This window comes from Symsagittifera roscoffensis, chromosome 2, assembly GCF_963678635.1.
Source record: "Symsagittifera roscoffensis chromosome 2, txSymRosc1.1, whole genome shotgun sequence".
In the NCBI taxonomy this organism is placed as follows: Eukaryota; Metazoa; Xenacoelomorpha; order Acoela; family Convolutidae; genus Symsagittifera; species Symsagittifera roscoffensis.
The window spans coordinates 77,558,733-77,581,684 of NC_087063.1; the positions used below are offsets into that span (position 1 = coordinate 77,558,733).

General features: G+C 32.1%; 2 protein-coding genes across 2 annotated transcripts in view; one reads left to right on the forward strand and one right to left on the reverse strand.

The window, feature by feature from the left end:
* The window catches only part of LOC134840564 (uncharacterized), a 257,049-nt gene that overhangs the window by 197,010 nt on the left and 37,087 nt on the right, over nucleotides 1–22,952 (reverse strand). The window lies entirely within an intron of this gene.
* On the forward strand, nucleotides 9,108–11,135 carry LOC134839986 (uncharacterized). The gene is made up of 3 exons (XM_063855614.1): nucleotides 9,108–9,640; nucleotides 10,041–10,202; nucleotides 10,762–11,135. The coding sequence occupies exons 1-3, from the start codon at nucleotides 9,571–9,573 to the stop codon at nucleotides 11,133–11,135; spliced, it is 606 nt and encodes a 201-aa protein (XP_063711684.1). The 5' UTR covers nucleotides 9,108–9,570.

Genomic DNA, 22,952 nt, shown 5'->3' on the forward strand with positions numbered 1-22,952 from the left:
ATGTTTCCCTAAATCTCAAAGACCCATTGGGCCAACCTATAAAATCGACATTTTTGATTTTTCTTTTCAAAAATCTGCCTTCCCGCTCAAAAAAATTTAAGATCTACAGCTAGTGCAAAAAGTTTTTTTTTAATTAAATTCCCAGGTCCGGGTTGAAATGCAGACAAAGAAAATGCTTTTATATGGAGTATAAAATTTCATATATGAAGTCTATGGAAAAAGTACTTACCATACAATTCTCATAGAAGAAAATTGTATGATAAGCATTTTTTTCAAACCAATTTTTTCGAAAATAATCTTAAATTGGTTTTGGACTCAAGCAATACAAAATAGTGTCAGTTTCGTTTAAATGAGAGCAACTTTGGTATAAAAAAATAATTTTTAATAAAAAAAGTATTTATCTTACAATTTCATATACGAAAAAAGCAATTTTGAGGGAAAGATTCTTATTATTTTTTCAATTGCACACTCGCTACTCTGCTCAAACAAAGGTTATACAAAAAAAATTGCTCGCAAAGTTCGATATCTTGTGTCTATAAGGTAATCTAGGTTTAGTTTTTGACCCAAAAAAAAATCAAAAATCACAAGCGTGTATTATTTCATTTTCATATGAACCTGGAAAAAAACTCTTTTCTCATCCATCGAAGTTTTCCAATTCACAATTTTCTAGCCATATAAAAAAGTTAATTTTTTTTATCTGGCTTCTTGGTTATTGTGGTTTTGGATAAGAACACAAAGTTTCGAAACATTTTTTTGCATTTTCTTTCATGAATAAAAAATATATATCAAAAACTCCTTAGAGTAGGGAAAAGTGCTTATCATACAATTTCATAGAAAGAAAAATTGTTTTTGCTATATTTACAAAATTTTAGGATAACAACTGTGGCAAAATATTTTTATTTATTTCCAGAATGTGACAAAAACATTGTTTTAAATTGCTTATTTTGCTGTTCTCATACAATTTAATTTGATCTAAGAAATTTTATGAAATTGTATGGCATGCATGTTTTTTATCAACCCGGTTTGATGAATTTATTGGGTAATTATTTTTAAAATTATAGTGGCTCAAGTAGGATATACCAAAAAAAGCCTTTTTTGTTTTAGTTAGGATTTCCAGAAAAAAAAGAATTGTTACGATGTTAAAAAAAAAGATCAGAATATTTTTGCTATTTGAATTAAATTTAGATTTGGATGAAGCTTAGTTTTCACCAAAAAAAATTAAATCTGTGGATCAAGTTGAAATAATAATAACAAAAAATAACAAATGTGAAAAAAAATCGAAAAAAATTTTTCGAGCTATTTTGCAAAAATTTATTTTTTGTGTTTTTAATATTCTTTTAGTTTTCTAACAACCAGGTAAAAAAATTTAGCCCAATAATGTTAGTCTGTTTTTTTTAAACTTAAATTATAATTGTCAAAAACCTTATTTCCACGGTTTATCTTACAGGCTCCAATTATAACCCTATAATAAGCCAGCTCGCTCTCTTTAGATGCTAAAAATTAGATTAAAAAAATTTCAACTCAGGTTTTCTTTACATAATTTTGTTTTTGCAAAGTCTTAAATATCGTTCAAATCACGGCTAAAACGCGTATATGATGATGAAAAATATACCATTTCCGATAGTTTTTTATGGCTCTTGAGCTGGTGAGGAGAAAAACTGTCATTAAACTGAAACACACCCGAACACAAAAATCTTTTCCACTCTCAGCGGTCGGAAATCTGATAACACCTTCACATATCAAATATATCAACAAAGCTTGAAAAATGCAATTAAAACAAGGAGATCCGGTTACTGTGCAAGTAGCTGAGAATGTTTCGACCAGTCTTGAAAAAAAAATGTTTTCTCAAAATGCTGTCATTTTCTTTCTGTATGTTGTGATAGAAAATTCTGAACAAAATATTAGAATTTAGACAAATTTGAGATTCATAGTAAAATAGGTCAACTGGAAATCAGTTTTTGAAGAATAATGACTAGTAAAACGAAAAAAAAAACGAAAAAAAAAATCAAAAATTATTTTCAAAATGTTTTGCAGAAACTTTTGAATTTTCAAGTTTTTGAGTCCCAAAATTGCGCTAAAAAACTTCAAAGAGTAGGTAATTACGGCATAACTTAGCTTAAATAAGCTATTTAAATTACTAGTTATCTTACTAGTTAGCTTGAAATTAGACCAAATTTCAAAAATTTCAAACCAGTTTTTCTCGAACTTGTGAAAACTTTTTAAACTTTTTAATGTCGTTCGAGTTACAGCTGAAAGGGCTTCAATATGGGATATCACTCAACCCTGTCCAATGATTGGTTGTGGTAGCTGATTTTGCATGGAAAACAAAAACTTGAAAAAAACTAAAACACAACCGAATACAAAGTTCGTCCCCATTTTCAATGGTCGCAACAATTAATTATTTATGCAAATAGTTCATTGATTTATAAATCAAATTATTAGCTGAATCGGGTTAATTTCAATTTGAAATTAAATGTATCTCTTCTCATGTTTTCATTGGTTTTAGGTGCAATTGAAATATGTATCCGACACAACATTCAAACGAATAAAAGCTCTCGGTTGCGGCTAATCTAGCAAGCAAAAATGTGACCAAAGCCATTATTTTTGGAAAAGTACTTAAAATTTTTAGAAATTGTTGTTGATTTTTCAAAACAAAGCAAGAATTTTCTGTCGTTCCTATTTTTGGATGCGAAAGGAAAAGCGCTATACAACAGCTAAATTCAAACAGATCTACAGCGGATCCAAATTTTACTATTAGCTCTAGCTTTCATAAAAATTAAGAACAGCAAAACTACTTTTTTTTCCAGCCGGTAAAAACTTTTTGAATGGCCTCCTAAAAATATCACATGAACTCATCTGGCGTTGGTTCTACTACTCTTAAGCTTATACTTAGATTATTCTTGCCAAAATTGACTTCTTCAAAAAATCTCAGCTTTTGGGGGTTCAAATGTGATATCCAAATGAAACCCTTTTATTCCAAATTCGGATTAGTTTTAGCCAGTTTAGGTTTGGCGCTGGGGAGTTCGGGTCCAGATATGCGTATGCAAATTTGGCTTTCAATTCAGAATAACAATCTGCGCAGTTTTTTAGGATTGTTTCCCAATAAATTTCTCCCGGGAATTTTATATATTGTCTTTTTTGGTTGGGTTTGAGACGAGAGAAAACTACGAAAGGTTTGGTTTGGCGAGTAGGTTTAGTTAAAGTTTTGAATTTAAAACTCTACCTAGTTCAGATAAGGGAGACGCGGCGCTAATTTTGAGTTCTATAACTTGACTGAAACAAGGCTGGCCAAGCATAAACAAAATACAAAACTACAGGGAAAGTATTTATTTAACTTCTTGTTTCCTTCAAAAGGTGGATTTGTGCACAAGTCCTAATTCGAGATCATTAAGAAGTCGGTATCAAATTTTGAGCGCCAATATCAAAAATTTTGCGTTATGTTGCATTTTTTTTGCAAAATTAAATATTTGAGATCATTTTTGATCTGTCTCAAGGAACTGAAAATTATGAATTGTCTGCAGTTCTGCCCCATTTATTATTAATAGGCTTAGCTTTAATATCAGGGCTGTTTTAAGCTCAGTCAATCACTAGACTTCTCAAGGGCTCGACAAATTGGCTAGTCGATTTTTAAAATTATTTCAATTTGACGCATTATTCATATCATTTAACCAGACTGCTGAAAAAATTTCATATCTGGTCGCAAATAACTACCTGTTAAATCATATCAAAATTGAGCTGGTTTTGAGTTTTCGAGTTTAAGTGATTTCTGATTGATTAAATTTGTCTAGTAAATAAACACGCTACAACGCATCAGATGTACAAACAACGCATACAAATAAGAAAAAGACCATTTTTTATTCTCACAAAAGAAGCTACAATTGCAATTAAATTGTCACTGCTGGTTTTTGCAGCTCTAGTTTTGAAAAATGCTTGACGATCTCAACACCACTTAACTTTGTTTTTTTTTTCTCAAACTTGCGATCATTTGCGTTATAGAATCTCCAAATTTTGAATACATTAATAAGTGTACCGTGATAAAAACCAAAAAAAAACTCATCAAAAATTAACATGAAAATATAATAATTTTTGATAATTTTCAAATCAAGTTAAAACAATAACAAAAAAAATTGTTTTATTCATGATCATTTCGCGCCTTGGTGATAAAAATAAGTATAATATAGATTTTTACAAATAAAAAATGTTGTAAGAATCATGCCGTTAAATTGGATCAACTTTTTGCAAGCTCTGAAAATATATTTATTTTAATCAGCCAAAAATAAATAGGAGTATTCTTTGAAGTTTAGTTTGTCCTTGATGAAATAACGTTGTGAAACAACAATCCTGGTAATTTTGTCTAGGAGATGATAAGAACCTTACAAGTTTGCATTTCTCAGGTTGAAATCAAGAACAAAAATTTACTCTTTTTTCTGCTTTAGAAAACCTAAATAATGAAAAACTTCAGCGACAAAAACACGATGATGTTAGACAGGGGTGTATTTATAGGTTCAAAACCACAGGAGCCAAAAGCGTCATCCATTTGATATTTTTTCTGACAAGGAACCCATTTTTGATCGTACGAAATATATACTAATTTTTTAAGTGATCAACATTAAAAAAAATTTAAGAATATGTTTTCTTATAAACATAGAAAAATTTTGAAGTGTTCGCGCAGCGAAAAAACAAAGCGCATTTCTTTGGTTAACATTTTAAAAAAAAATGCCCTAAAAACGTAGTTTTAAAAATATAATGTATCTGCGAAGCAGAAATTTGTTTTCGGGGGAAAATTGGTCTTCATAATGTTTCCCTAAATCTCAAAGACCCATTGGGCCAACCTATAAAATCGACATTTTTGATTTTTCTTTTCAAAAATCTGCCTTCCCGCTCAAAAAAATTTAAGATCTACAGCTAGTGCAAAAAGTTTTTTTTTAAATTAAATTCCCAGGTCCGGGTTGAAATGCAGACAAAGAAAATGCTTTTATATGGAGTATAAAATTTCATATATGAAGTCTATGGAAAAAGTACTTACCATACAATTCTCATAGAAGAAAATTATATGATAAGCATTTTTTTCAAACCAATTTTTTCGAAAATAATCTTAAATTGGTTTTGGACTCAAGCAATACAAAATAGTGTCAGTTTCGTTTAAATGAGAGCAACTTTGGTATAAAAAAATAATTTTTAATAAAAAAAGTATTTATCTTACAATTTCATATACGAAAAAAGCAATTTTGAGGGAAAGATTCTTATTATTTTTTCAATTGCACACTCGCTACTCTGCTCAAACAAATGTTATACAAAAAAAATTGCTCGCAAAGTTCGATATCTTGTGTCTATAAGGTAATCTAGGTTTAGTTTTTGACCCAAAAAAAATCAAAAATCACAAGCGTGTATTATTTCATTTTCATATGAACCTGGAAAAAAACTCTTTTCTCATCCAACGAAGTTTTCCACATCAAAATTTTCTAGCCATATAAAAAAGTTAATTTTTTATCATCTGGCTTCTTGGTTATTGTGGTTTTGGATAAGAACACAAAGTTTCGAAACATTTTTTTGCATTTTCTTTCATGAATAAAAAATATATATCAAAAAACTCCTAAGAGTAGGGAAAAGTGCTTATCATACAATTTCATAGAAAGAAAAATTGTTTTTGCTATATTTACAAAATTTTAGGATAACAACTGTGGCAAAATATTTTTATTTATTTCCAGAATGTGACAAAAACATTGTTTTAAATTGCTTATTTTGCTGTTCTCATACAATTTAATTTGATCTATGAAATTTTATGAAATTGTATGGCATGCATGTTTTTTATCAACCTGGTTTGATGAATTTATTGGGTAATTATTTTTAAAATTATAGTGGCTCAAGTAGGATATACCAAAAAAAGCCTTTTTTGTTTTAGTTAGGATTTCCAGAAAAAAAAGAATTGTTACGATGTTAAAAAAAATGATCAGAATATTTTTGCTATTTGAATTAAATTTAGATTTGGATGAAGCTTAGTTTTCACCAAAAAAAATTAAATCTGTGGATCAAGTTGAAATAATAATAACAAAAAATAACAAATGTGAAAAAAAATCGAAAAAAATTTTTCGAGCTATTTTGCAAAAATTTATTTTTTGTGTTTTTAATATTCTTTTAGTTTTCTAATAACCAGGTAAAAAAATGTAGCCCAATAATGTTAGTCTGTTTTTTTTTAAACTTAAATTATAATTGTCAAAAACCTTATTTCCACGGTTTATCTTACAGGCTCCAATTATAACCCTATAATAAGCCAGCTCGCTCTCTTTAGATGCTAAAAATTAGATTAAAAAAATTTCAACTCAGGTTTTCTTTACATAATTTTGTTTTTGCAAAGTCTTAAATATCGTTCAAATCACGGCTGAAACGCGTATATGATGATGAAAAATATACCATTTCCGATAGTTTTTTATGGCTCTTGAGCTGGTGAGGAGAAAAACTGCTATTAAACTGAAACACACCCGAACACAAAAATCTTTTCCACTCTCAGCGGTCGGAAATCTGATAACACCTTCACATATAAAATATATCAACAAAGCTTGAAAAATGCAATTAAAACAAGGAGATCCGGTTACTGTGCAAGTAGCTGAGAATGTTCCGACCAGTCTTGAAAAAAAAAAATGTTTTCTCAAAATGCTGTCATTTTCTTTCTGTATGTTGTGATAGAAAATTCTGAACAAAATATTAGAATTTAGACAAATTTGAGATTCATAGTAAAATAGGTCAACTGGAAATCAGTTTTTGAAGAATAATGACTAGTAAAACGAAAAAAAAAAAACGAAAAAAAAAATCAAAAAATATTTTCAAAATGTTTTGCAGAAACTTTTGAATTTTCAAGTTTTTGAGTCCCAAAATTGCGCTAAAAAACTTCAAAGAGTAGGTAATTACGGCATAACTTAGCTTAAATAAGCTATTTAAATTACTAGTTATCTTACTAGTTAGCTTGAAATTAGACCAAATTTCAAAAATTTCAAACCAGTTTTTCTCGACCTTGTGAAAACTTTTTAAACTTTTTAATGTCGTTCGAGTTACAGCTGAAAGGGCTTCAATATGGGATATCACTCAACCCTGTCCAATGATTGGTTGTGGTAGCTGATTTTGCATGGAAAACAAAAACTTGAAAAAAACTAAAACACAACCGAATACAAAGTTCGTCCCCATTTTCAATGGTCGCAACAATTAATTATTTATGCAAATAGTTCATTGATTTATAAATCAAATTATTAGCTGAATCGGGTTAATTTCAATTTGAAATTAAATGTATCTCTTCTCGTGTTTTCATTGGTTTTAGGTGCAATTGAAATATGTATCCGACACAACATTCAAACGAATAAAAGCTCTCGGTTGCGGCTAATCTAGCAAGCAAAAATGTGACCAAAGCCATTATTTTTGGAAAAGTACTTAAAATTGTTAGAAATTTTTGTTGATTTTTCAAAACAAAGCAAGAATTTTCTGTCGTTCCCATTTTTGGATGCGAAAGGAAAAGCGCTATACAACAGCTAAATTCAAACAGATCTACAGCGGATCCAAATTTTACTATTAGCTCTAGCTTTCATAAAAATTAAGAACAGCAAAACTACTTTTTTTTCCAGCCGGTAAAAACTTTTTGAATGGCCTCCTAAAAATATCACATGAACTCATCTGGCGTTGGTTCTACTACTCCTAAGCTTATACTTAGATTATTCTTGCCAAAATTGACTTCTTCAAAAAATCTCAGCTTTTGGGGGTTCAAATGTGATATCCAAAAGAAACCCTTTTATTCCAAATTCGGATCCGAAAATAAACACGTTTAAAAAAAGTGGTTTCGTTTTCAAAAAAAAACTAATCTGAAGTTTTTAGTTTTTCAGACTTAACTGCGTAGAACTTGAACTGCAACCAAAATACACGGTGTAATTTTTTGTTAGTAAAGCATGATAGTAAAGCAGAACATAGTTTATCTAGTGTAGTGTACAATGATCAGCAAAACATTTGCCAAACAATATAACGAGCTGATGATGGTAAACTCAAACTTAGTTATTTTATATTAGGTCATTTTAAGGTACAGTGCTGATTTAAGTTATGCGGACAAAACGAACAAAACTTGAAAATTTCAAACGCGTTTTTCTCAATTTAGGTTAAGACTAAAAAATGAAGAGAACAGAAACTGCTTAGAATTTCACGAGAATTATTATGTTATATTTTTTCCCGAATTTTCAACTAAAATTTAACCCCAAAATTAACTAATTTTTTTTTTTTTTTTTGAATAAACAAGAATTCCATTGAAACTACGAAGTTAATTGATGAGAAAGTTAAACCAAAAGAAGCCTCTTACACAACCCAACAAAATTTTAGGAGGGTAAAACTTTCAAAACTCTGAGTAAAACGTTTTAAACTTTTTTATCAAAAGTTTTTTGATTTGTAAATAGTAATATGAGTTTTTTTGGCTATCAACCAAAATGATATTTTTCAACTAAAAATATACTTATGAAGATTCTTTGAAAATTTGTTTATTTTCTACCACTCTGCAAGATTCTTCTTTTGATATATTTTTCTCATTAATTATTTTGGTTATTTCAGCGTAATTTTTGAAATCCAAACTGACATATTTTTGGGGTGAAGTTTTGGTTAAGATTTTAGTGGGAAAATAGCATCAAATCTGGTGAAATTCTGTCCTTTTTTGAATCATAACCCAGTTTGAGAAAAACGCGTTTAAAGTTTTCAATATTGTTCGAAGTGTCCGGTTAATTCAAATCAGCACTGAAATACCCATTACGGTTCATTAATTTCAAAGTTTCTCATCAGTTCCTGATCGGATCTTTGTTTTTTTGTTGATCGTCAATAGTTTTTTTTACACCTTTGGTTTCATTTTCTTCAAACCAAAATGATAAATAAAATTAAACTCGATTTGTCAATGTTCGATACTCAAAATTACAAGTTTTGATGAATCTTTCGTTTTGCCAAGACGATATTGACTCAACACACTACCGTTATTTAAAAATGGCAGCTTTTTAAAGCAATTTTTTTGTTTGTTAATTTCTTGGAATGAGAACAAACAAATAATAAATTAAAACGGACAAAAAACGGACAAAAACTCTGCGTATACGCTTTTGTGGCTAATTTAGTGACGAATGAGTGAAAGAGTGATCTCCACTTTTTTTAATAACATTACTTTTTAGAACGTGTTTAAATAAAGCATGACTGGTGCTGATTTTCTGTAAATTAAATTATTTATATGCTGTTATCTTCAAATTTTTCCATTTATTTCATTTTTGGTTCGAGAATTTTTTATTGATTTAAAGTTCGCCAAATTGGTATCCGTAAAAAATTGGGCTGCGGTGGCTTTGATTGAAACTTAGCTTTGATTGAGCGATTTAGAAAAATGCACTGCTCATTCCAGTTCGATTAAAGACTGTCGGCTACGTGACTTTCCTGAAGTGAAGCTACCTTGACTTTTGGACGATTCAAATGACTTCAGATATTTGTTTATTCTGCTTTTAAAGATTTTCGCCAGAAAAAAGAAAGCTTCAAAAAAGCTCAGGAAGTTTTCGATTTAATTCTACTGTGGAATGTAAAATGGAGAACTGTCTCGGCAATCCTAAGATCCTTGCCAACATTCTAGCTTTTCTGGAGGGATCAAATTTGGGTTAATCTCTTTATTTCCATCTTCGCAACAATTTTCAGCACCCATTAAGTAGAAACTAATCTCAAATACTTTTCTAATTGGAGTTTTTTCCTAAAACGAGTATCAATTTTTCAAACACTTTTTAGCTATCTACAGATCTGAATGGTTGACTGATTTGGGGAAAATATCTACAGAAAATTATAGCGTAACGAACTTGAAACATTTAACTGCAAGAGGCAACAAGGTGTCTAAAATTCATCGGCTGTCTCGCAAATTATATTCTTTTTGTTTGTAAATGCTTTTCATTTTACAATAATGAACCTATTTTGCAAACTGTTCTAAATTTAAAATACTTTTGACCCCCCTATTTTGACCGGAGTATAGATAAGTAGAGGTAGGGATTGACCCTTTGTGAACTTAGCTGACCTTGAGGTGGTGTCGAGGGAATGGAACAACTGCATTGCCCAGTCCAGTCTGTGGAAGGTGAGGTGTATGGTCGACATAGAGAGACATGAACTGCTGGACTACATCAGCTGGCACACAATCGAGAAGGGAGAACTCAGATTTCGAGGACCACTGTCCGGTTGGTGTATTTTTGACTCTATTTCGTTTTCACCCCCACCTGCAAAATTTTACAAGTAGTGGGTGGGGGGTGGTGGGTGGGAGGACAAGTAGATTTTTTTACAGAAAAATTTAAACTCTTGGGGCTCTGCTGAAACTTTATATAGCGGGTCGTATATATTTTTCTGGGCATATGAGTTATTTTAATTTTAAGATAGAGTATTACGATAGTAAACCCAGGTGATTTTTGAAATGGATGGACAAAAATTCTTTTGCTAGTTCTAACAACAGTGAATTTAGAGAAGGGTCTACAAAAAACGTCTCTTTGGAAGTATTTCGAACCCTTTTTCAATCAAAAACTCTGTGGTACTTTTTATGTAAAGTTTTTGACCGAGTAAACTTTTAAAAGTTTTCCAAAAGCGCAACTTTTTATCAACATTCAGTCCCCCACTTTCTTGAAAATATATTTATACATAATCCTTTAAGAAAATCTAAGATCCAACCCTAAGACTTGGTAAACTTCCTTTTGCCCGATGTTCAAAACTTCATTCACAGCTATCTCGAAATGTGAAATGTTTCAGATTGTACAGGCGAATACTGGAAACGAATCTATGCCGAATGGTGGAATGGTTTCACGAGTATACACCACCCCTACACTACCACTCAATCTACAATAGAACTGAGCGAGCACGAGAGCCGAAAGGGCACGACTGTCGTGACGAGTGCCTACATGTTGGGTTCGTGGATACTCGTCGGCACGAACAACGGTGAAGTGTTCGTGTATTGTCGTCGCCAGCAGAAACGAATCAAAACTGTTCAGCAGCATGAAAACCGAATTATAAGTGTGTTGATGTTCAATGAGCGACATGTGGATAAATATGACGAGGATTCAAAACAGGGCTGTTTGCTAGACTCTAAAAACAAATTCATTTCATCATGCGGCAATTTGCTTTGAAAAAAAAATGGTGTCATTTGTTCATAAAGTCAAAGGGAACGCGCAGGAAAAAGCCTAAAAAAATTGAAAAATCGGATCTTCTTAGTGTAACGGCGTTTTCGCTATATTCAACTTGCTCGACTTAAAAAAGTCAAATTTGATTAATTTTTTTAAAATTAATTTACCAAATAATCTGAATTCATTGAAATACTTTTTCTGATAAAAACGAAACTAAAAAACTATAGCAGCCAGCTTCTTAAGGAATGGGGCAAAACATTTGTTGCGATGACTGAAAAATGCGTGTTGATAAACACCTTTCAATTACAACATGAAATTGTGAATGACCTTGGCTCGATTGGACGAAGTCTCCATCTTTGGAAGAACTTCCTGTGCGTCTATTTGAACTTTGCTGACCTCGCTGTCTATAAAGTGTTCACTAAAAGCATATGGGATGGGGAACACGAGACAAGACAGCTAGAGGTTACTGAGGCATTCAAGGTCAAAATTCACGAGAGCAAAATGTTCCTGACAGACATTTCGATGTGTACGTAGAAAACTATTCAGGAAAATTTTAGGGTCCAAGGTTGTTTCGTGGCAATCAGAGGATGACCTTATTATTCATAATAATTCTGATTTCTAATTCAACATGTTGCTTTGAAAAACTTGAAATTTCAGCGAAACGATTTGGTCTGAAAAATTATTTGAAATTTGTTTTTCTGAAAAGATGAACCAAATTATTAGGGCAAATTCTTTAAGTGTACGCAGTTTTATTTTTTTTGATCGCAACTTTCAAAAAATTTTAGGCTCAACGTTTCAGAGAACACAGTGCTGAATTAGTTTATCTATGCAAAAAAAATAAATAAAACATGAAGTTTAAAATGCACTCTCCTCAAAATGGGTTGACAAAACAACGAGGACCAAAAATGCGTAAAGTTTAAACAAAATAAGTATATAAAAAAACTTCAGATCCCTTTTTAATTACACGGAAATTATTGTTTCAATTGCTGAAAAATTTCTATCACAGTGATCCTCTTATGTAGCCTAATAACGTCTAATAAGGGTATAATCTTTTGAGGTTTGTATAATTTAATTTAATTTTGTTTGACAGCCAAAAAAGTCACTTTTACTAAACTTGACATCAAATTATATTTTTAAAAAGTTTCGAAGGCTTTGCGCTAAGAGATTATACTTTTTTTGTCTTTTTTGTGACAAAAGAACATCACTTGATTAGGAGCTATGAAAGTTGTGAGCACTCTTTATAAAATTCTAAACCCGAACTTTCCAAGAAAATTGCATCATGTTTTTTGTTGCGCACATTTTGTCCAGATAGTTTAAATCAGTGCTGGATAGCGCCAATTTAAATTATCAAAACGGTTGCAATTTGAAATTTACAACGCGCTTTTCTTAAAATAGGTTGACACTACAGAAGACGTGAAGATGACACAAAATGCCAAGACACTCTGATGCATTATAGTGTTTTGGCGTTTTGTGCCATCTTCACTTCTTCTCTAGCGTCAACCTATTTTGAGAAAAGCGCGTTATAAATTTCAAGTTGTATTCGTTTTGACCGGATGATTTAAATTGGCCCTATGCAGCACTGATTTAAATTATCCGGACAAAATGTGCAAAACAAAAAAGTTTAAACGCGTTTTTTTAAAGTTAGATTGACATTAGATAAAAAATAAACAGAACAAAAATTGCTTAGACTTTTACCAGAATTATTATATTGCAACTGATCTAGCAAATGAAAGCCAAAATAAGTCATTTTGGCTCGTTTTAGCCAATCAAGAATTACTCGCAAACTATCAAGCCTATTATAAGCAAATTTTATCAAAATGAGCGTTTTACATTATTGGTTGACAAAATTTTAGCAGGGAATAATCTCAAAATTTTGAGCAAAGCATTTATAATCAATTTCTGAGCAAAAACTTTGAGTGTTTATGGTAGAAATGATACTTTTGTCTATCAAACAAAAACAAATTTATTTAGACAAATTTGGTAGACGTTATTTCCTTCTTACTTTCTGTTGGACTGCTCATCAAAATCCCTGGTAGTTTCCGCGTTAATGTTGTTTGAATAAAAGAAGCTAAAATGATCCAATTTTACAGTAGAACTTCTGTTCCGAATTCATCAAAATAAATTGTACTATAATAGTTCTCGAAAATTCTAAGCAACCTGAATTTTTTTTGTGTTGTGTATTGTCAATCCAATTTAAGAAAACGTGTTTAATTTTTAAAATTTTGCTCTTTTTTCCGGTTAATTTATATCAGCATGATATTCTAGATCTTTCAAACATTGCAAAGCCTGGAACGCCAAGTGTTAATTTCGAAAAAAATATACGTTTTAGAGAAGATAGTCTCGATTCATTTTTAGGTCATAACAGTATCTGTTAATTTTTTAACCAAAACCATGTTTGGACATATTCATCCTCTTAAGCAAACCAGCATGCCACAATAAATTTTCTCATTTGTTCAAGACGCTGAAAACGTTTTTTTTTTGCGAACCGGTTCAATCTATGAACTTTATTGGATAGCTCAAAGTTTCATCAGTTGAAAAGCGTGCTTAGAAAAACCATGCTTGGAAAAACCTAGCGTGCTTATAAAAAGCTTCACGAAATCATTAATTTTGCTAGTGGCACCTCTACAGTGTAAAACATACTGAGGGTGATCCAACTAAAACGCTTTCAATTTTTTCTTAGCCCAAACCTTCCAAATCTTTCCTCAATACACAATACATCTTTTTGGGGAAAGTTCTCAAATTTTACCTGCATTGTAGAGCTTTGTGGCAAACAAAAAACGAATGATCACGTATAAAATGTTTTCACAGGTACTGGAAAAATCTTCACGTGTTACACTGATGAATCATTCCACGGACATCTGAAGATCATCAGTCTAGCCGATGGGCTCGAGAAAGCACACTACATTTTCACATTTTCTCTCAACAACTTCGTTTACCAAGACGGAAACTTTGTCCTCTTTTCCTACCGCAAAATTTACTTCTTCCAGGCGGCCAAAAATATCCCAAAAGCGCCCAAAATGCTGACGAAAGAGGCTAAATTTATTGCTGTAACTCCATTTTGCAGCTATAAACTTTGCAAAAAAGCTAAATTTGGGGCGATTTCTCAAATCGACAAAACTCTACAAATTCATTTCGACGTAAGTCTCTGTTAATGATTTGAAGAGGAGAGCTTAGGGGGAGGGGGAGGGGCGGGGTTTGGGCAGTTTTTCTCGATAATTTAATTGTTCGAAATTACACTTGTTTTTATTTTACGACATGTTGAGTGGCCGATTACAAAATCATCGGAGCTTCTTTTTTGTCCAAGGATAGCGCTCGGATTTTTTCAACCTAAACTGTCAACACTCTGATGAGCGGCAGATTTAGGGGGAGGAGGGGCGGGTGCAGACGCCTTTTTTCCTAAAGGGGTTTTCCCCCTCAGCCGACCGAAAGCGTCCCCCTTTGTACTATTTTGAGATATCCATTTTTAGTGACTGAACCTTCGGGGCCAATATATACTAATTTTGAGGGGGGAGCGCGCGCCGAAAAAACGCGGTTTTTTGTCAACATTTTCAAAAAGTGCCTAAAAACGCTTTTTTTTGGCCTGTTTTTTCAAAAATTTTGGGAGAGCTCGGAAAATTAATATGGTCGACCAAAAAAAGGTCGTCAAATTTTTTGAATACTTTTTTGAAAATCCCCCCCCTCTCGAGAAAACCTTAGATTCGCCCCTGACTCTGATAAAAATCCTTGTTCCGAAATTGCGTCCACTCTTTTTTTTCAAAACCTTAGGCCGGTCCTAAATTGAAGTTTTTCGCTGTTTTATAACTCTCTTCGCACTGCAGAAAAAACTCTGAAAATGCTGAAGTTGACATATAGAGACAAGTTTGGCTCAATTGTGGTATAATTAAAACTTATTAATACAGGCTTAAACGCTGCAAACAAAATTTATTAATAATATGCTTTTCATTCTTCCTCATGATTAACATTTTTTCTCCAGAATTTCATTCTTTCTGCAGATTGTCCACAAAGCGAATCAGTCCAGTGAAAGCCTGGTCCCATTCAAGCCCGACTGCGTAATCGAAACCAGAAGTGTGTTCAAGTACATGCTGATTGACATAGCCCTGGATGGAGAAGGTCCAACTCTTGTTACCCTGGATAACGAGGGCACTTTGTACCAGTACAAATGGCCATACAAATTTGTGAAGCCAGGAAAACAGGATGATACAAAGGCAAAAGATGATGAAAAAATCGAGGTTAAAGTCGAATCAGCCAAAGATTGTTCACGTTCATGGAACAAGTAGATTGGAACTTAAGTTTGCTATTGTAACAATCACTAAGCCTAGAAATTTTTAAATATGTCGCAACCAAAAATGGCCGGGCAATTTGAAAATTTCTTTTCTCCGAAATTTTTCATTCACGCAAAGTTCGGCGTTCAAAAATGACTCACATTCAAGTTTTTTCTTTTTCCAGATGGCAAAAATTTTATGATTTGATTTCGAACTATGTAATATTGAAAGGAAGGCAAACTACACTACCGAACAGCAAAGTATAAATGTCATGAAAAACGTGATCGACATCTAGTTTTGATAGTGAATACTCTTTTTCAGTTTTCTCAGCGCAATAAAAATTTTACAAATTGATCCAGTTTCTTTAAATAAGGTTAATTTTAGCAAGTTACGTCAAACATGAATTCTTCAAGAAATTGAAAGGACTATCAGGTCATATTTGTTTTAGTTCGAAATTCGAAAGTTGAAATTTTTCGAAAAACAAAGTCTGTTAAATTTTGTTTTCTTTGAGTTGTTCGTGACTCGCTTACAACTTTCTGTTGGCTATACTCTGTTGGCTAGTATGCAACAGTTCTCCCTCTGGGATAATTTATAGCTCTTTTTTCACCTCAGTGATAGTTATACAATTATGGAAAAATATTTATGGCAAAAAAAAAGAATTAAAGAAGATGTTGTTTTTGCGTGTTTCGCCCTCGTGTTTAGTTTTGGGGCAAATGTTGAATTCTGTAATGCGATTACGATATATGTTGAAAAGAAAACTGTACCCTACCCATAGAAGACAATCTGGTAAGTCTTACCTGATCAGGTTATAGAAAAAATTCACCTTCATCTGTCTGTTTTATAGCAGTCGTGTTAATAACAATTTTCGGTGGAATTCTTATAAATTTCAAAATGATAAACTATGTATTTGGAAAAATATTTTTTAAAATCGTTTTGATGCACGCACAAAATCTGCAGTAGATAATGTTTTAACTCGATTCTCTAATATGGTGTTGTCTGACTGGCTCGTTTTGATTCAAGTCGAAACCAAAATAAAATCAACGAGAAGCTTATTGTAATTGGTTTTTAATCTTTTCTTTACAGCTTTCCAAAAAGAACTAATTTTTTGGTAAAACCTCCTCTTTTCTTTGTTTTTTTTCCAATTTGATTTTCAGGAAGCAAGCCAGTTTGTGATCCAGTGTTAGTTTTCTGACTGATGAGTTTTTTCAAGTAAACAAACCTACTTTTGTTCTGATTTTGTCTTTTTGATTGATAAACTGATTACGGAATTAGAACAAATTGAACCATTCTGTTTCAGTCATCAAATAAAATTGGGACTCGGACAAAACAATTCTTGATAGCCTAAAAAAGTCAGCTGTGATAAGGAGAAATGGAGTGATAAGAGTCATTAAAGGTAAGCATTCAAGATAGCTCTAAGCATTTCTCTTGTTTGGAACTTCTTTAAAATCCTCCAGCTAATAATTTTTATCACTCGATTTTTCATTATATAGTTAAAAATTGCCATAGAACGCAGTGAAGACTGTTTTATAAGTCGCCATGGTCTTTTGGTTAGTTCTTCTCAGGAAAAAGGCTAAAAAAGATATTTTGCCGTTTCAATTTTGCTATTTCATTAGCTAAACGGACATTCAACAAGGATGCTGTGCAACATATTATCCTACTTTTACCAAAAATATATAGGTTTTTTTTCATTTTTTAAATTTCAAATTAGTGTTATTTTTTCTGCGTGTTGTGAGAGGATCTGACAAAAACGTACAAGTTGAGCTCAATTGAACATCACTCTGGCAGGCAATTTTTGCAGTTCTTTTGTCAAAAAATGATAATGGAAACAAAAACAGTTGATGAAAAACTTAATTAAAAATTTAATTCGTTGTATAAATTTTTCTGCAGCTATGATTGACCTGTGATTGGAAAAAACTGCACGTGCTCTGTTTAGTTTTCTAAAAACTTTAAAGGAAACTTTCTTTGGCACTTTCTTTTACTTTCTTGAACTGAAACAAATCGAAAATTAGTTTCAACCACAACCAATACATAATTTGTATAAGATTGTAAAATTTGTAGCAATGTAAGACATGTTCTTCTTTCTTTTTCCAAAAAACCGCTTGATTCGCTCAATTTGCCCACAAAATTGTACCGTACCCATAGAAGACAATCTGGTAAGTCTTACTTGATCAGGTTATAGAAAAAATTCACCTTCATCTGTCTGTTTTATAGCAGTCGTGTTAATAAAAATTTTCGGTGGATTTCTTATAATTTTCAAAATGATAAACTAAGTATTTGGAAAAATATTTTTTTTAATCGTTTTGATGCACGCACAAAATCTACAGTAGATAATGTTTTAACTCGATTCTCTAATATGGTGTTGTCTGACTGGCTCGTTTTGATTCAAGGCGAAACCAAAATAAAATCAACGAGAAGCTTATTGTAATTGGTTTTTAATCTTTTCTTCACAGCTTTCCAAAAAGAACTAAACTTTTTGGTAAAACCTCCTCTTTTCCTTGTTTTTTTTTCGATTTGATTTTCAGGAAGCAAGCCAGTTTGTGATCCAGTGTTAGTTTTCTGACTGATGAGTTTTTACAAGGAAACAAACCTACTTTTGTTCTGATTTTGTCTTTTTGATTGATAAACTGATTACGGAATTAGAACAAGTTGAACCATTCTGTTTCAGTCATCAAATAAAATTGGGACCAAAATTTTGTTTCAAGATTCTTTGGGTGCTGAAGGAAAGTGGTTCGCTGAAGAAAATGTAGACTGGTCATTTTACATTTGCTGGAAACGTCTAGAAAGAGCAAAGTCAAGGAGCATATTCTACATCTCAAACGCAGAGAAGAAACGCAGAAGAGTTGTGATTTGAACAATCTTTTAAATGGAGATTTGGCTGTTCAAAGTAGGTCTTGCTCGCTCGTTTGCTAAGCTAAGAGGAGAGGGAAAAAAAACAATTTTTATGTGAATGCTCAATGGGGAGAAGTATGGGGTTCTGAAACGCAATGATCTGGAAGAAAGGAAAAAAATTTAAAAAAATGGGTGAGAATACCACTCGGCATCTCATGAATTCACCATTTTGGCATGCCAATGAGTCTGCTTCAGATGGAAAAATTGAATAACTGATGTCATGCTAGGAAGCGTTGAAAAAATAGCACCGGAGTATAATTATTTCCTCAATGCTTCCAAGACTAAGCCTAGTATTAAACGTGGACTTTGCAGAGCGTGTTTTCTCTGGAAAAGTATAACGATTTTAGCAGAGGGACAGAAGTTTTTGGCATGCCCGATTGGCACCAAAAAATCCTTGAACAACATGTTCTCAAAAAGTCAGATGGATGGATAAGTAAGCTTCAGAGTTTTTCTCACATCGCGAAAGAACCAGCCACACTGTGCTTTTGCAATTGTTACGCATAGTCTCATTCCGAAGTGGAGTAACAGGATGAGAGTGATTGACTGTAGCCGAGAGGGAACTGAAGATAGGCTCACCAAACTCGAAAGCAAAATCAGAACGTTGGTTTTTCCAAAACCGACTGTTAGAGTATCACCTGGAGACATTGAGAGATCTGTCCTGAAGTTTCCGGCAAGACTGGGTGGTTTGAACAAGAAGTAGCCTAATTCGAGTGTTTATCTGGAGAGTTTTTTGGTCTGAAAACATCAATAATTTGCGAAGAAGGGCGTCTTGTTTTTTCAATTAATCGAGTCTTAGGAGTCAGATTTGAGAATGCATTCTTCGATGTAAGAATTTTAAATCCTGGGTCAAATCAAAATTTTGGTACTCTGCCAACTGTGTACAGGAAGCCCGAAATGGAAAAAAGAGATGCTATGAGCAACGTATCAGAGAAGGCGAACATTGTTCATTTGCACCTTTGTTCTTTCTGGTAGGGGTGGCATGGGCAAGTTTGCGACAATGTTTTTTAAAAGACTTGCTGCGATGATCAGTGAGAAGAAAAAAATACTTTCGTATAGTCAAATGCTTTAGTGGATTCGATGCCGTCATGGTTTTGCGCTTCTCAGATTTTCGATCATGTGTGTTTGTGGATCCCGTTGATCATAATTGAGACCGATGAAAGATTGTGTAGTTTGATCTAAAGTGACGTCACCACTACAGAATGTCGATATGAAGATTATTTCAATGCACCTGAAGTGCTGCCCGCCTTGCTTACGATATGAATGGAGCTGACGTTTATGAACCAGCAAACGAACATTATCTACTGATCTACTGATGATTCTGATAATTCAGTTGCTTGAATTATTAGAAATATTCAGCCCACATATTGAAAAATCAAAAGCTTTTCTCGCGAAAAAACTAGGAGACTTTTCTTGCTTTTTCAGAAATTTCAACACATTTATAATTACAAGTTATGACACTGATTATTCTGTTTTTTTTTATCAAGGAACAATTCGAATTTTGCAAGAAAAGCTAAATAAATACTTAAAAAACGCAAAAAATGAAGTTAAAAAATATCATTTATATTAATCATTAATCATCAAAAAAATCTATTAAGCAAAAAATCAAAAGGAATTTGTTCAAAGAAGTTGCAATATTGCACATATTTTGAGCAAAAAATTAAAATTATGCAAAGAAACGAAAAGCGAATTTATGCTTAGTTGTTAAAAATTTTAAAATAATTAGCAAATCTTTGGAAAATTCACAACGATGTTGCAGGCTGCAAAAAAAACAGACAAGTTTATTATTGCATAAAATCAAAAAACAGAAGATGAAATACAGTGTTCTTTTGCAAAACTTTCTAACACAAATGTTGATTTATTAAAGTTTATGAATCTGGAACTCGATGTTGTCATCTGTTTGCGCTTCTCAGATGTTCGATCATATGCATTCCTGGATCTCGTTCATCAAATCGGAGACCGAAGAATTAGTGTGTTGAGCAAAAACTTTTTGAAGCGCGCTCCAGGGATATCAGTTAATTTGCATAGAAGCTTCTTTTATGATATCTGTTAGCTGTTGTCAAATGTGACGTCAGCACTATAGAATATGGATATTTAGATGATTTAAATGAAAATTAAATGCCGCCCGTCTAAAAAAAACGAATTTTTCTAGCTGAGTAGTTTTCATTGTTTCTTCTACTCGCTGATTAGTTTTCCTTATTTCTTCTGTCTGAAAAAGAAACTTTTTTCGAAGTCAGGAAACTTTCTTTGGCACTTTCTTTTACTTTCTTGAATTGAAACAAATCGAGAATTAATTTCAACCACAACCAATACATAATTTGTGTAAGATTGTAAAATTTGTAGCAATGTAAGACATGTTCTACTTTCTTTTTTCAAAAACCGCTTGATTCGCTCATTTTGCCCACAAAACTGTACCCTACCCATAGAAGACAATCTGGTAAGTCTTACCTGATCAGGTTATAGAAAAAATTCACCTTCATCTGTCTGTTTTATAGCAGTCGTGTTAATAACAATTTTCGGTGGAATTCTTATAATTTTCAAAATGATAAGGTAAGTGTTTGGAAAAAATATTTTTTAAAATCGTTTTGATGCACGCACAAAATCTACAGTAGATAATGTTTTAACTCGATTCTCTAATATGGTGTTGTCTGACTGGCTCGTTTTGATTCAAGGCGAAACCAAAATAAAATCAACGAGAAGCTTATTGTAATTGGTTTTTAATCTTTTCTTCACAGCTTTCCAAAAAGAACTAAACTTTTTGGTAAAACCTCCTCTTTTCCTATCACTCGATTTTTCATCATATGGTTGACACTTTTTTGCTTTGAAGAATCTCTTCGCTTAATGCTTGTTATTTCTCTTCGATTATTTACTACGTCTAATTTCCGCATATCTTGCAGCTCTCTTCGTAGCTTTTTTAATTGACACTCGCTGAAAACTGAACAACCTTTTCTAAGCTGAAAAAATAAACTGTTTTTGAAGTCTTTGAGACAAAAAAATTTTCTACTCTTACTGCTGGTTAGAGAAATTCGGTTGGAACTAAATCACTAGTTCCGCAAACTATCAGCAAATTTTTTTAGGTTAAATAAATGAGAAAATTGCTGTAAAAAACAGATATGATTTTTTCATTACACTCTTTTAACTGACTTCCTAGTCCAATTAATTTTTCGGAAACTATTGATTTGAGAAAGTCCCTCGATGATACGTTGAAATTAGATGTGTCCTTTCAATTTGTCTTTCTCTGCTCAGTTTGCAGTTTGAAAAAATTGCGTGTGTCTTTTGAAATCCAACATCCCTCCTCAATTTGCTTTGATGAGAAAGTTTATGTTTCATATGTATTGTATTCACTTTTCGCTGTCATCTAGTTTTTGTTCCCCCAACAGGTATTTTGTTCCCTTATAGGGAAAAAATCGAAAAATACAAATTCAAGTATTTTGATAAACTGATTTTATTTATTTTACATTTGTCCAAAAAAATGTTGATGAAATTGATAGAACTAGAAGGTTTGGTCAAACTAGAGTTTAAATGTACCAATCGATTGTAGTTTACTCGTTGCTTTGAAAAAATATAACAGACTGTACTTTATGAGGTTGCTTGCTAAACTATTGTTTCTTCCCATCAAGCTTGTTGAATGATTGCACACTCAAGTATCAAAACTACAACAAAAACGGCACGGAATAATTAAAAGGTCTATTACAGATTTTTTTCCAAACTTAAATGATTTTTCATTGACAGTTTCGTCGTCAAACACAAAAATATCTCAAAGATATGGAATTGTCATTTTGATTACTCGTCCTCATTTTAGATACAACGGTAACAAGAACAATTTGCTTTGAAAAAAACTGCTTTGAAAAAAAAAATTTTGGGTCTTTTATAGTTCAAACTCTCTCCTCAATTTGCTTTGATGAAACAATTTATGCTTCATATGTATTGCATTCAATTTTTAATGTCTTCCTGTTTTTGTTCCCTTAACAGGTATTTTGTTCCCTTGTAGGGAAAATTCAAGCAATTCAAAGTCAAATATTTGAATTGTTTAACTTCACTAAATTTGCGTTTCTCCAAAAATCTTTGATGAAACTTATAGAACTAGAAAACATCAATATTCAAACAGATTGTAGTTTACTCAAAGCTTTGAAAAAAGAATATAACAGACTGTACTATATGAGATTGCTCGCTAAACTATTTTTTCTTGCCGTCGAGATATTTGAACGATTGCACACTCAAATATCAAAATTAAAACAAAAACGGCGCCAAAAATCTATGAGACCTTCTACAGGTCTTTTTCAAAATTTCTTTGATTTTCATTGATGATTTCGTGGTCAAACACAATTTAACCTAATGATATGGGTTTGTCACATTGGTTGCTCTTCTTCAGTTTAGATAAAAAGAAAAAGAAAGAATTGAGTTTCATGTTCCCAGTTCAAGTTTTTCATTATGACTGATCTTCAGTATGAGTCACTATAAACAAAAAAACGTCGAATCCCCGTTTTATATTCAAATGATTTTGTTTCTTTACAGTGAAGAGTTTTTCAAACGACGAAATGGGTATTTGTTATACTTGCACATATTTTCCCAATATTTTTATATCAAAATAGCTAAAATTTCGGCAAACGTTATAATGCAAGTTTGTTACCTGGTTTCTTAAATTTTTTTTACCAATTTTGTTTTCATTTGT